Source organism: Artemia sp. Qi Xiang Cuo, chromosome 1, assembly GCF_049724085.1.
Source record: "Artemia sp. Qi Xiang Cuo chromosome 1, ASM4972408v1, whole genome shotgun sequence".
Classification (NCBI taxonomy): Eukaryota; Metazoa; Arthropoda; class Branchiopoda; order Anostraca; family Artemiidae; genus Artemia; species Artemia sp. Qi Xiang Cuo.
In genome coordinates this window covers 78,580,029-78,595,770 of record NC_142794.1, presented here as the reverse complement: position 1 = coordinate 78,595,770, position 15,742 = coordinate 78,580,029, and the positions used below count along the sequence as shown (strand labels likewise).

The following is a 15,742-nucleotide window of genomic DNA, read 5'->3' as shown; positions in this document are numbered from 1 at the left end:
CATTTTGCAATAATTCCACCCATTTTTACATCCTCCATTTGCCCAACCCCTCTTTCAATTCATAGTCGGCAGTGGTGTATTGACGATCACGAAGTGAATCATAAAATGCTTCGATAGGCAATAATGATACCTCCCATAGCCTCGAGGAGGAGTTGTAGTAATTATGTGCGTATATGCCTTTAAATGTTAATAGATCATACATTACATCATCTGGAAAGCGGTATTTAAAGAGGGGGAAATATCAAAATTGCAGCTTTTCTATACCTGAACCAATTGGCTTAGGGATTTGGGAAAAAACTAAATGAGTCTAAAAAACGGAATGTTTCAAAGTGCATTTTGGAATTTTTTGTTGAAATGTATGACTTGGAATATTTTTGTAGTGTTGTGTTGTGGTTTATCTTGATAGTGTTACATTCTGTTGATATTTCTAAGTGCATTTCGAAATATTTTTTTGCGTTGAAAATGTAGGACTTAGAATATTTTGTAGTATAGTGGTATATCTTGTCAGTGTGACATTCTGTTGATGTTTCAAAGTGCATTTTGGAATTTTTTCGTTGAAACGTATGACTTGGAATATGTTTTGTAGTGTTGTGTAGTGGCTTATCTTGTCAGCAACAGAAGGTAACACTGTCAAGATAAACCATGACATAACACTACAAAAAATATTCCAAGTCTTACGTTCCAATCGAAAATTCCAAAATGCACTTTGAAAATTCAAAAGAATAAAATACCGACAAGATATACCACAAAACTACAAAAATATTCCAAGTCATACGTTTCAACGAAAAAAAAATCCCAAGATGCACTTTGAAACATCAACAGAATGTAACACAGACTAGATAAACCACCACACAACAGTACAAAAAATATTCCAAGTCAAACGTTTCAACTAAAAAATTCCAAAATGTACTTTGAAACATCAAAAGACTGTAACACTGACAAGATAAACCACAACACTTTATAAATATTCCAAGTGATAGGTTTCAACGAAGAAATTCCAAATACATTTTTAAATATCAATAGAATGTAACACTGACAAGATGAACCACAACACTACAAAAATATTCCAAGTCATAAGTTTTCAACAGAAAAAAATCCAAAATGTACTTTGAAAGATGAACAGAATGTAGCACAGACAAGATAAACTACAATACTACAAAAATATTCCAAGTCATAAGTTTCAACAAAGAGATGCCCAAATACACTTGAAATATCAACAGAATGTGACATTGATAAGATAAACCACGACATAACACAGCAAAGATATTCCAAGTCACATGTTTCAACGAAAAATTCCAAAATGCACATTGAAACATCAAAAGTATGTAACACTGACAAGATAAACCACGAGACAACGCTACAAAAATTTTTCAAGTCATACATTTCAACAAAAAAATTCCAAAATGCACTTTGAAACATCAACAGAATGTAACACTGACAAGATGAACCACGTGACAACACTATAAAAATATTCCAAGTCATATTCCACAACACTACAAAAATATTCCAAGTCATACATTTTCAATTAAAAAAAATATCCAAAATTCACTTTGAAATATCAACAGAATTTAACACTGACAAAATAAACCACGAGACAAAACTACAAAAATATTCCAAGTCATACGTTTCAAAAAAAAAAATCCAAAATGCACTTTGAAACATCAAAAGTATGTAACATTGACAAGATGAACTACGACACAAGACTAAAAACATATTCCAAGTCATACGTTTCAACGAAAAAATTCAACAAAAAATAAAACCCAACTTAATTAAAAAATCAAATATTATTAATAAAATCAGATATATTTTAAACACGGATGTTCTTATTTCTGAAAACTAAAACCAAAAACTCATTAAAAAATCTAATATTTCTGAATTAAGGATCTATCAACCTATCTGATGCGTACCATTTATTTAGAATAAACTGTATTTTATGTTAAGAATAAAAACTTAGCAGTTTTTAGCCCTGATGAGACGGCCAGACCTCTAAATTAAAGATATATAAACCGGTTTGTAGGTACTATCTGTACAGGATAAACTATATTTTCGGTAGATATAAACATTTCTAGCTGTCCTTAGCCATTACGAGATAGCCAGATCTCTAAATTAAGGATCTATTAACCCATTTATGGGTACCATTTGTTGAGAATAAATTATATGTTTTGGTTGAAATAAAAATTTTCTGGCAGTCCTTACCCATTACGAGATAGCCAGGCCTCTAGATTAAGGATCTATTAACCCATTTGTAAGTACCATTTGTTCAGAATAAGCTATATTTTTGGTAGAAATAAACATTTTCCAGCAGTCCTTACTGCTGATAGTAAGATAGCCAGATAGCCAGTACGAGATAGCCAGACCTCTAAATAAAGGATCTATAAATCCATTTGTGGATATGATTTGTTTACAATAAACTGTATATTGTAGTATAAATAAGTAGTTTTAGCAATCCTTGACCATTACGAAATAGTCAAGCTTCCAAATTAAAAATCTATAAAGCTATTTGTGCGTACAATTTGCTTAGAATTAACTGTATTTTATGGCAGAAATAAAAAATTTTAGCAGTCCTTAGCCATTACGAGATAGCCAGACCTCTAAATTAGGGATCTATAAACCCATTTGTGCGTATGATTTGTTTAGAATAAACTGTATATTATGTTAAAAATAAACACTTTTAGCAGTTCTTAGCCATTATGTGATGGCCAGACCTCTAAATTAAGGATCTATAAACCCATTGGTGTGTACCATTTGTTTAGAATAAACTATTTTTTTTGCTAGAGATAAACACTTTTAGTAGTTCTTAGCCAACTTTAATCATTCTTAAACAATGCCGAAGAAAAAAAAACACTGTTTATCGGTATTAAATTATTAAGATGGTTATTTTTATTGAATATACCTTTTCGTTATAATTTTTGTGTCTATAGTTCGTCCATTATTATAAATGATTTGGACAACAGCTAGTCTCGTGTGTAATAGTCAATTTGTAGGATATGGATTGCTCTTTACTAACATTTTGTTACACCGATCTGTTTGAAAATTAAAATAAAAAAATAAATAAATAAAAACCTATTTCAATTTCTGTATCGATCAATTTCTCAGATTCCATCTTTAATCATTCTTAAACAATGCTGAAGAACAATACCACATTGTTTATCTGTATTAAATTAATAAGAGGTTATTTCTATTGAAATACAACTTTTCGTTATAGTTTTTGTGTCTATAGTTCGTCCATTATTATAAATAACTTGGACAGTGGTCTCGTATGTAATAGTCAATTTGAAAGACACGGATTGATATGTTGAACTCGTCTCACCTTGGCTAACTCTCAATAAAGCGCATAAAGGATTTTCACTTTTGACGTTGGCGGACAGTTCGCCGAGTGATCCCATGCCAATCTGTTTTGCTATAAATTTCGATAATGAGAAATAATTAACCCTTTTCAAAAGGGGTAAATCTGTAAAATAATTACTGTCAGAATATAATACTTTAGTAACAAAATTATGGAAAGGATAAAAAAGAATTATAAAAAGCAGACCATCCAGAACGCATTATATTAGTAGCCCCTCAGCTTTATCGGCTTAGTAGATATAAGAGGTACTGTTTTAAATGGCAGCGCTGTATTATATTCCTTATACTGTTTTTTTTTTAGTTAACAAAATTTCCAGATACCTCGCTATTCTTCTGTAAGGCCGTATATTTGGCTTTAAAATACACTTCTCTATCTATCTATCTAATATGCAGAATACTTGTACCAAATACATTCAGCCGGATCGCTCCTTGCTTACAGTTCGCTACCACGAACTGTTTGATCGCTGATCAAAGTTTATCTTATTTATGCCTTTCATTTATTATATTTTACTCTGTTCATGGCCCTATATTTGGCTTTAAAATACCCTTATTGGTCTATCTATCTAATATGCAGAATGACTGTACCAAACACATTTTGCATGCAGATCCGCTATACTTTACCCCCCCCCCCAAATATGCAATCTATAGCTCAAATTTATTTCTAAAGTAACGAAGACACTAACGAAAAAACTGGTGAGTTGAGTGAACTTCAGTGAATGGCGCATAATACACAAGTACCAAAGTTCCTTCCCCCTACGAAAATAAAAAAAATTAAACTCAAATAAAATTCTCAAATTTGCAAAGCCTTATTTTCCACGGGAGGTATTTTCCGGGGGGGGGTATTTACCGTGGGGGTGTTTTCCGTGGGGTGGGGGGTTTATTCTCCGTGGGGGTGTTTTCCAAAGGGGGAGGGGTATTTTCCGGAGGGATAATTGCTAGGGGGGGGGGGGTAAACACCGGCAAACAATGAGAGAAAGGTTCAGATGTCTAGGACATTTTCTGTGAATGAAGGATAACAGATTTCAAAAGACAGTCATTTCTGGCCAACCATCTAGGGTCATATGAAAAGCAGGTCGTCTCCAAATGGGGTGGGAGGATCACGTAATAATAGATTTAAGGTGAGTAGGAACCTCTTGGGAGGGTTTAAAGAGGGAGGCTTTAAAAAGATTGTGATCAGTCATGCAACAGCAATTTTTAGCGACGATTATTACATCAACAAAAAAATTATTTCTGCGAAGCTGTCCAAAAACTATTGCCAACAACTGATTATGAATTCATGAGATATCACCGGTAGTAAATTTTGTTAAAACAAATTGTTCAGGAATTTGACTGCAAAATCCTAGAATTTAAAGGATCAAAGCAAAACTCGCAAATCCCATCAATTAAGTAATAATAGTTAACTATTTTTGCGCTATATGGTATTAGATTTTAATCCAATATTTGTTCTAGATCTTTAAATAGACTCTTAAAGTCTTTTTTTGTGGGATTCCAAAATAATATGTTTCTGAAAAGCTTCGGCGATCGGTTTAAGTAGGTAATATCTATGTTTTCAAGTATTAAAAAGTCAACAGTTATTAGTAAAAGCTCATGAAAATATGTCTTTAAAACGATAAAATCTCTTTTCGATAAAATATCTAAAAGATCAACAAACTTGGGAAAATAATGGAAATAACAATTTTACCTTTTCTGTGGACATGAATAGCTCTTCTAGAGCAGCAATAGAGCTTTGATCGGAACTATTTAGCTGCAATGTCGTATATAAGTTGTCCAGTCGTAATGTGAACTCCGCTTGCCATGGGAGTGGAACTAATTTGCTTAGATGACGCTGATACTGTTCTTTCAAATAAGATTTTAACTCCTCTGATGCTTTAAGAGTGCAATCTTCATCGGGGTCACTTTTTTCATTTCCATCGGTGATCTAAGTAAGAGACAGCAGTTAAGAGAAAAAAAGAATATAGTCGTACAGCCTTAAGCAAAACACATTGGAAACATTGTCTAAACTCAACTTTAACTGAAACAACGTGAGTGGTAAATGGGCAGCTTTTAAAAAAGAGGCAAAATGTTAGCTGCTCTACGATTTTGCATGATTTTCCTAATTCAAATTTGACTTTCATGAGGTTTTCCTGACTAAAATTTGAATTCCACGAGTCCCAAAAGAAAACAAATCCTTTAATATGAGTAGGAAGCTATCAGGAGGTCCCGTCCCACACCACTGCTGCCATCTATAATTAAGTCTAACGCTGACGTGCTATAATTTATTCAAGGATTATCGATCGAGCCTAATGGGGTCAAGGGCAATTGATTTGTTGTTGTTCGTCTAGGTGTAATGACTCCAGGGGGAAGTTTGCACATGCGCACTAAGGGGAAGAGATGTATTGATCTAGGACAAGAGGGGGAAGTGGTTTTAAGAGAAATTGATTGCATAATCGAGGGGAATTATTGATTCGCGAAAGGGGAATTTATTTCTTGTTTCTAAGGGGAATTATTGATCCATGAAAGGGGAATTTATTTGTTGTTTCTAAGGGGAATTATTGATCGACTAACGGAATTAGAAATAACATCACTTGTTTCCCAGAAATTATACGGGACTCTAAAGAGATAGAAATTCTATTTTTAAAAAGGGATAAATGGTCTTTAGTGACAGAGATAAATTGATATTCTATCGAAGCCATAATAGTTTAGCTAGGAACACCTATGAGATGAAGAGATTAACGCGGGAAAGGGTTTCCTAGGAATTTCAAATGTGACAGCACAGGGATGCCGAAACAAAGGAACACGCAGAAATTACTTTTAGGGGATTTTTTGGGCGAAACACTTTGAGACATTTTAGGGGATTATTTGGGCGAAACAGTTTGAGACATTTTAGAAAATGATTTAGGCGAAACAGTTTGAGACATTTTAGAAGATGATTTAGGCAAAACAGTTCGAGACATTTTAGAAGATGATTTGGGGTGAAACTATGTGGTCGTTATAACACACAAGTTCCGTTTGAACAATGATGTGAGGTCCCCATACCCCAACCCCAAAGTGCCCCAAAGGCCCCCCGGGCTCCCAAATGCCCCCGGGCCCCCAAATGCCCCCACCCCCCGGCACCAAAGGTCCCCTGGGGCCCCAGAATCCCCCCGGGCCCCCAGAATCCCCCCGGGCCCCCCGAGCCCCAAGGGGCCCCCATTTTTCAATACTTTTTTATTTGCGCATCTTGAGACACAAAAGGGCCCCATCCCCCCAACTTTTTGACTCCCCCTCCCATCATTAGTGTATTGTTGTGGTTTATTTTGTCACAGTTACATTCTCTTAATTTTTCAAAGTTCATTTGAATTTCTTTCGTTGAAATGCAAGAGTTGGAATATTTCAGTAGTGTTTTGTTGTGCTTTACCTAGTCACAGTTACATTCTCTTAATTTTACAAAGTTCATTTTGGATTTCTTTCGTAGAAATGCAAGAGTTGGAATATTTCAGTAGTGTTTTGTTGTGGTTTACATTGTCACAGTTACATTCTATTGATTTTTCAAAGTTCATTTTGGATTTATTTCATAGAAATGCAAGAGTTGGAATATTTAAGTAGTGTTTGGTCGTGATTTACCTTGTCACTGTTACATTCTCTTGATTTTTCAAAGTTCATTTTGGATTTCTTTCGTTGAAATGCAAGAGTTGGAATATTTCAGTAGTGTTTTGTTGTGCTTTCCCTTGTCACTGTTACATTCTCTTGGTTTTTCAAAGTTCATTTTGGATTTCTTTCGTTGAAATGCAAGAGTTGGAATATTTCAGTAGTGTTTTGTCTTGGTTTACCTTGTCAAAGTTACATTCTCTTGATTTTTCAAAGTTCATTTTCGATTTCTTTCGTGAAATGCAAGAGTTGGAATATTTCAGTAGTGTTTTGTCGTGATTTACCTTGTCACACTCACATTCTCTTGATTTTTCAAAGTTCATTTTGGATTTCTTCCGTTGAAATGTAAGAGTTGGAATATTTCAGAAGTGTTTTGTTATGGTTTACCTTGTCACAGTTACATTTTCTTGATATTTCAAATTTCATTTTTGAATTTCTGTTTTTTAAATGCCAGAGCTGGTATATTCAAATTTTGTTATTTTTTGGTTTAACCTGCAACAGTTGCATTCTCTTGATATTTTACGATGAATTGCAATAGTTATAATATTCAAGATGTTTTTCTATTGGTTTACCATTTAAAACTTACATTCTCTTGATTTTTCAAATTTAATTTTGTATTTCTTTCGTTGAAATTCAAGAGTTGGAATATTTCAGTAGTGTTTTGTTATGGTTTACCATGTCACAGTTACATTCTCTTGATTTTTCAAAGTTCATTTTTGAATTTCTCTCTTTGAAATGCAAGAGTTGGAATATTTCAGCAGTGTTTTGTTATGGTTTACCTTGTCACAGTTACATTCTCTTGATTTTTCAAAATTCATTTTTGAATTTCTTTCGTTGAAATGCAAGAGTTGGAATATTTCACCAGTGTTTTGTCTTGGTTTACTTTGTCACAGTTACATTCTCTTGATTTTTCAAAGTTCATTTTCGATTTCTTTCATAGAAATGCAAGAGTTGGAATATTTCAGTAGTGTTTTGTTGTGCTTTACCTAGTCACAGTTACATTCTATTAATTTTTCAAAGTTCATTTTGGATTTCTTTCGTAGAAATGAAAGAGTTGGAATATTTCATTAGTGTTTTGTCGTGATTTACCATATTACAGTTACATTTTCTTGATTTTTCAAAGTTCATTTTAGATTTCTTTCGTTGAAATGCAAGAGTTGGAATATTTCAGTAGTGTTTTGTCGTGGTTTACCTTGTCACTGTTACATTCTCTTGATGTTTCAAAGTTCATTTTTAATTTCCTTCGTTGAAATGCAAGAGTTGGAATATTTCGGTAGTGTTTTGTCTCGGTTTACCTTGTCACAGTTACATTCTCTTGATTTTTCAAAGTTCATTTTGGATTTCTTTCCTTGAAACGCAAGAGTCGAAATATTTCAGTAGTGTTTTGTCATGGTTTACCTTATCACAGTTACATTCTCTTGATTTTCTAAAGTTGAATCTGGATTTCTTTCATCGAAATGCAAGACTTGGAATATTTCAGTAGTGTTTTGTCGTGATTTACCGTGTCACAGTTACATTCTCTTGCTTTTCCAAAGTTAATTTTGGATTTGTTTTGTTGAAATGTAAGAGTTGGAATATTTCGTTAGTTTTGTCGTGGTTTAACTTGTCACAGTTACATTCTCTTGATTTTTCAAAGTTCATTTTGAATTTCTTTAATTGATATGCAAGAGTTGGAATATTTCAGTAGTGTTTTGTCGTGGTTTACCTTGTCACAGTTACATTGCCTATATTTTTCAAAGTTAATTTTGAATTTCTTTCGTTGAAATGCAAGAGTTGGAATATTTCAGTAGTGTTTTGTCGTGATTTACCATGTCACAGTTACATTCTCTTGATGTTTCAAAGTTCATTTTGAATTTCTTTCGTTGAAATGCAAGAGTTGGAATATTTCAGTAGTGTTTTTTCGTGGTTTAACCTGTCATATTTACATTCTCATGAATTTTCAAAGTTCATTTTGAATTTCTTTCGTTGAAATGCAAGAGTTGGAATATTTCAGTAGTGTTTTGTCATGGTTGTCACTGTTACATTCTCTTGATTTTTCAAAGTTCATTTTGAATTTCTTTAGTTGAAATGCAAAAGTTGGAATATTTCAGTAGACTTTTGTCGTGGTTTTCCTTGTCACTGTTACATTTTCTTGGTTTTTCAAAGTTCATTTTGGATTTCTTTCATTGAAATGCAAGAGTTGGAATATTTCAATAGTGTTTTGTCGTGGTTTACCTTGTCAAACTTACATTATCTTGATTTTTCAAAGTTCATTTTTGATTGATTTAGTTGAAATGCAAGAGTTGGAATATTTAAATAGTGTTTTGTCGTGATTTACCTTGTCACACTGACATTCTCTTGATTTTTCAAAGTTCATTTTGGATTTCTTCCGTTGAAATGTAAGAGTTGGAATATTTCAGAAGTGTTTTGTTATGGTTTACCTTGTCACAGTTACATTCTCTTGATATTTCAACGTTCATTTTTGAATTTCTGTTGTTGAAATGCAAGAGAGTGAATAATTCAGGAGTGTTATGTCGTGGTTTACCCTGCCACAGTTACATTCTCTTGATATTCTTTTCTTGAAATGAAATAGACGTAATATTTCAAAATTGTGATGTAGTGTTTTACCTTTTCACAATTAAAATATATTTTTTTTTAATTGTTAAATTTGTATTTATTTATTTGAAATGCACGAGTTAAAATATTTCAGTAGTGTTTTGTTATGGTTTACCATGTCACAGTTACATTCTTTTGATTTTTCAAAATTAATTTTTGAATTTCTTTCGTTGAAATGCAAGAGTTGGAATATTTCACCAGTGTTTTGTCTTGGTTTACTTTGTCACAGTTACATTCTATTGATTTTTCAAAGTTCATTTTGGATTTCTTTCGTTGAAATGCAAGAGTTGGAATATTTCAGTAGTGTTTTGTTGTGGTTTACCTTGTCACAGTTACATTCTCTTAATTTTTCAAAGTTCATTTTGGATTTCTTTCATAGAAATGCAAGAGTTGGAATATTTCAGTAGTGTTTTGTTGTGGTTTTCCTTGTCACAGTTGCATTCTCTTGATTTTTCAAAGATCATTTTAGATTTCTTTCGTTGAAATACAAGAGTTGGAATATTTCAGTAGTGTTTTGTCATGATTTACCGTGACATACTTACATACTCGTTATTTTTCAAAGTTCATTTTTGAATTTCCTTCATTGAAATGCAAGAGTTGGAATATTTCAGTAGTGTTTTGTCTCGGTTTACCTTGTCACAGTTACATTCTCTTGATTTTTCAAAGTTCATTTTGGATTTCTTTCCTTGAAACGCAAGAGTCGAAATATTTCAGTAGTGTTTTGTCATGGTTTACCTTATCACAGTTACATTCTTTTTATTTTTCAAAGTTCATTCTGGATTTCTTTCCTCGAAATGCAAGAGTTGGAATATTTCAGTAGTGTTTTGTCGTGATTTACCGTGTCACAGTTACATTCTCTTGATTATCCAAAGTTGATTTTGAATTTGTATCGTTGAAATGTAAGAGTATGAATATTTCATTAGTTTTGTCGTGGTTTACCTTGTCACAGTTACATTTTCTTGATTTTTCAAAGTTCATTTTGAATTTCTTTCATTGAAATGCAAGAGTTGGAATATTTCAGTAGTGTTTTGTCGTGGTTTACCTTGTCACAGTTACATTGCCTATATTTTTCAAAGTTAATTTTGAAATTCTTTCGTTGAAATGCAAGAGTTGGAATATTTCAGTAGTGTTTTGTCGTGATATACCATGTCACAGTTACATTCTCTTGATGTTTCAAAGTTCATTTTGAATTTCTTTCGTTGAAATGCAAGAGTTGGAATATTTCAGTAGTGTTTTTTCGTGGTTTACCCTGTCATATTTACATTCTCCTGATTTTTCAAAGTTCATTTTGAATTTCTTTCGTTGAAATGCAAGAGTTGGAATATTTCAGTAGTGTTTTGTCATGGTTGTCACTGTTACATTCTCTTGATTTTTCAAAGTTCATTTTGAATTTCTTTAGTTGAAATGCAAAAGTTGGAATATTTCAGTAGACTTTTGTCGTGGTTTACCTTGTCACAGTTACATTCTCTAGATTTTTCAAAGTTCATTTTGAATTTCTTTCGTGAAATGCAAGAGTTGGAATATTTCAGTAGTGTTTTGTCGTGGTTTACCTTGTACCAGTTACATTCCCTTGATTTTTCAAAGTTCATTTTGGATTTCTTTCGTTGAAATGGAAGAGTTGGAATATTTCAGTACTGTTTTGTTGTGGTTTATCTTGTCACAGTTACATTCTCTTGATTTTTCAAAGTTCATTTTTGGATTTCTTTCGTTGAAATGCAAGAGTTGGAATATTTCAGTAGTGTGTTGTTGTGGCTTACCTTGTCACATTTAAATTCTCTAGATTTTTGAAAGTTAATTTTGAATTTCTTTCGTTGAAATGAAAGAGTTGTAATATTGCAGTAGTGTTTTCTAGTAGTTTTACTTGTCAAACTTACATTTTCTTGATTTTTAAATTTTTATTTTGGATTTCTTTCATTGAAATGAAAGAGTTGGAATATTTCAGTAGTGTTTTGTTATAGCTTACCATGTCACAGTTACATTCTCTTGATTTTTCAAAGTTCATTTTTGAATTTCTCTCGTTGAAATGCAAGAGTCGGAATATTTCAGTAGTGTTTTGTTATGGTTTACCTTGTCAGAGTTACATTTTCTTGATTTTTCAAAGTTCATTTTGAATTTCTTTAGTTGAAATGCAAAAGTTGGAATATTTCAGTAGACTTTTGTCGTGGTTTACCTTGTCACAGTTACATTCTCTTGATTTTTAAAAGTTCATTTTGAATTTCTTTCGTGAAATGCAAGAGTTGGAATATTTCAGTAGTGTTTTGTCGTGGTTTACCTTGTCAAAGTTACATTCTCTTGATTTTTCAAAGTTCGTTTTGGATTTCTTTCCTTGAAATGCAAGAGTTGGAATATTTCAGTAGTGTTTTGTCGTGGTTTACCTTGTCAAACTTACATTCTCTTGATTTTTCAAAGTTCATTTTGGATTTCTTTCGTTGAAAGGCAAGAGTTGGAATATTTCAGTAGTGTTTTGTTATGGCTTACCATGTCACAGTTACATTCTCTTGATTTTTCAAAGTTCATTTTTGAATTTCTCTCCTTGAAATGCAAGAGTTGGATTATTTCAGTAGTGTCTTGTTGTGCTTTACCTTGTCACTGTTACATTCTCTTGATTTTTTAAAGTTCATTTTGGATTTCTATCATTGACATGCAAGAGTTGGAATATTTCAGTAGTGTTTATCTGTGGTTTACATTGTCACATTTACATTTTCTTGATTTTAAAATGATAATTTTTGATTTCTTTCGTAGAAATGAAATAGTTGGAATATTTCAGTAGTGGTTTGTTGTGGTTTAAATTGTAACTGTTACATTATCCTAATATGTCAAAGATCATTTTGGATTTCTTTCGTAGAAATGCAAGAGTTGGAATATTTAAGTAGTGTTTTGTCATGGTTTACCTTGTCACTGTTACATTCTCTTGATTTTTCAAAGTTCATTTTGGATTTCTTTCGTTGAAATGCAAGAGTTGGAATATTTCAGTAGTGTTTTGTTGTGCTTTCCCTTGTCACTGTTACATTCTCTTGGTTTTTCAAAGTTCATTTTGGATTTCTTTCATTGAAATGCAAGAGTTGGAATATTTCAATAGTGTTTTGTTGTGGTTTACCTTGTCACAGTTACATTTTCTTGATATTTCAAAGTTCATTTTTGAATTTCTTTCGTTGAAATACAAGAGTTGGAATATTTCAGTTGTGTTATGTAGTGGTTTTCCTTTTCAAACTTACAGTCTATTGATTTTCTTTTGTTGAAATGAAAGATTTGGAATATTTCATTAGTGTTTTCTCGGGTTTTACCTTGTTAAACTAACATTCTCTTGATTTTTAATAGGTCATTTTGGATTTCTTTCTTTGAAAGGCAAGAGTTGGAATATTTCAGTAGTGTTTTGTTATGGCTTACCATGTCACAGTTACATTCTCTTGATTTTTCAAAGTTCATTTTTGAATTTCTCTCGTTGAAATGCAAGAGTCGGAATATTTCAGTAGTGTTTTGTTATGGTTTACCTTGTCACAGTTCCTTGTCACAGTTACATTTTCTTGATATTTCAAAGTTCATTTTTGGATTTCTGTCGTTGAAATGCAAGAGTTGGAATATTTCAATTGTGTTATTTAGTGGTTTACCATGTAAAAGTTACATTCTCTTGATATTCTTTTGTTGAAATGAAAGAGTTGTAATATTGCAATAGTGTTTTCTATTGTTTTACATTGTAAAACTTACATTATCTTGATTTTTCAAAGTTAATTTTTTATTTCTTTCGTTGAAAGGCAAGAGTTGGAATATTTCAGTAGTGTTTTGTTATGGCTTACCATGTCACAGTTACATTCTCTTGATTTTTCAAAGTTCATTTTTTAATTTCTTTCGTTGAAATGCAAGAGTTGGAATATTTCAGTAGTGTTTTGTTATGGTTTACCTTGTCACAGTTACATTGTCTTGATTTTTCAAAGTTCATTTTTGAATTTCTTTCGTTGAAATGAAAGAGTTGGAATATTTCACTAGTGTTTTGTCGTGGTTTACTTTGTCAGAGTTACATTCTATTGATTTTTCAAAGTTCATTTTGGATTTCTTTCGTTGAATTGCCAGAGTTGGAATATTTCAGTAGTGTTTTGTTGTGCGTTACCTAGTCACAGTTACATTCTCTTAATTTTTCTGATTTAATTTTGGATTTCTTTCGTTGAAAAGAAAGAGTTGGAATATTTAAGTAGTGTTTTGTTCTGCTTTACCTTGTCACAGTTACATTTTCTTAATATTTCAAAGTTCATTTTGGACTTCTTTCGTAGAAATGCAAGAGTTGGATTATTTCAGTAGTGTTTTGTTGTTTTTTACCTTGTCACAGTTACATTCTCTTGATTTTTCAAAGTTCATTTTGGATTTCTTTCATACAAATGCAAGAGTTGGAATATTTAAGTAGTGTTTTGTCATAGTTTACCTTGTCACTGTTACATTCTCTTGATTTTTCAAAGTTCATTTTGGATTTCTTTCGTTGAAATGCAAGAGTTGGAATATTTCACTAGTGTTTTGTCGTGGTTTACTTTGTCACAGTTACATTCTATTGATTTTTCAAAGTTCATTTTGGATTTCTATCGTTGAGATGCAAGAGTTGGAATATTTTAGTAGTGTTTTGTTGTGCTTTACCTAGTCAAAGTTACATTCTCTTAATTTTTCAAAGTTCATTTTGGATTTCTTTCATAGAAATGCAAGAGTTGGAATATTTCAGTAGTGTTTTGTCAAGGTTTACCTTGTCACAGTTACATTCTCTTGATTTTTCTAAGTTCATTTTGAATTTCTTTCATTGAAATGCAAGAGTTGGAATATTTCACTAGTGTTTTATCGTGGTTTACCTTGTCACAGTTACATTCTCTTGATTTTTCAAAGTTCATTGTGTATTTCTTTCGTTGAAATGCAAGAGTTGGAATATTTCACTAGTGTTTTGTCGTGGTTTACTTTGTCAGAGTTACATTCTATTGATTTTTCACAGTTCATTTTGGATTTCTTTCGTTGAGATGCAAGAGTTGGAATATTTCAGTAGTGTTTTGTTGTGCTTTACCTAGTCAAAGTTACATTCTCTTAATTTTTCAAAGTTCATTTTGGATTTCTTTCATAGAAATGCAAGAGTTGGAAAATTTCAGTAGTGTTTTGTCATGGTTTACCTTGTCACTGTTACATTCTCTTGATTTTTCAAAGTTCAATTTGGATTTCTTTCGTTGAAATGCAAGAGTTGGAATATTTCAGTAGTGTTTTGTTGTGGTTTACCTTGTCACAGTTACATTCTCTTGATTTTTCAAAGTTCATTTTGGTTTTCTTTCGTTGAAATTCAAGAGTTGGAATATTTCAGTAGTGTTTTGTCGTGGTTTAAATTGTCACACTTACAATCTCTTGATTTAGCTTGTCACACTTACATTCTCTTGATTTTTCAAAGTTCATTTTGGATTTCTATCGTTGAGATGCAAGAGTTGGAATATTTTAGTAGTGTTTTGTTGTGCTTTACATAGTCAAAGTTACATTCTCTTAATTTTTCAAAGTTCATTTTGGATTTCTTTAATAGAAATGCAAGAGTTGGAATATTTCAGTAGTGATTTTTCGTGGTTTACCTTGACACAGTTACATTTTCTTGATTTTTCAAAGTTCATTTTGGATTTCTTTCGTTGAAATGCAAGAGTTGGAATATTTCAGTAGTGTTTTGTCGTGGTTTACCTTGTCACACTTACATTCTCTTGATTTTTCTAAGTTCATTTTGGATTTCTTTCGTTGAAATGCAAGAGTTGGAATATTTCAGTAGTGTTTTGTTATGATTTACCTTGTAACAGTTACATTCTCTTGATTTTTCAAAGTTCATTTTGGATTTCTGTTGTTGAAATGCAAGAGTTGGAATATTTCAATAGTGTTTTGTTCTGCTTTAGCTAGTCACAGTTACATTATCTTGATTTTTCAAAGTTTATTTTGGATTTCTTTCGTAGAAATGCAAGAGTTGGAATATTTCAGTAGTGTTTTGTTGTGCTTTACCTTGTCACTGTTACATTCTCTTGTTTTTTCAAAGTTCATTTTGGATTTCTTTCATTGAAATGCAAGAGTTGGAATATTTCAATAGTGTTTCGTCGTGGTTTACCTTGTCAAAGTTACATTCTCTTGATTTTTCAAAGTTCATTTTGGATTTCTTTCGTTGAAATGCAATAGTTGGAATATTACAGTAGTGTTTTGTCGTGATTTACCT

At 32.0% G+C, this 15,742-nt stretch overlaps 1 protein-coding gene across 1 annotated transcript in view; it reads right to left on the bottom strand.

The window, feature by feature from the left end:
* Positions 1-15,742, bottom strand: part of LOC148956753 (uncharacterized) — a 142,603-nt gene that overhangs the window by 85,628 nt on the left and 41,233 nt on the right. The window contains exon 2 of the mRNA XM_089087217.1: positions 5,027-5,263. Coding sequence (XP_088943343.1) covers positions 5,027-5,263 — 237 coding nt within the window. The remainder of the gene's footprint in view (positions 1-5,026; positions 5,264-15,742) is intronic.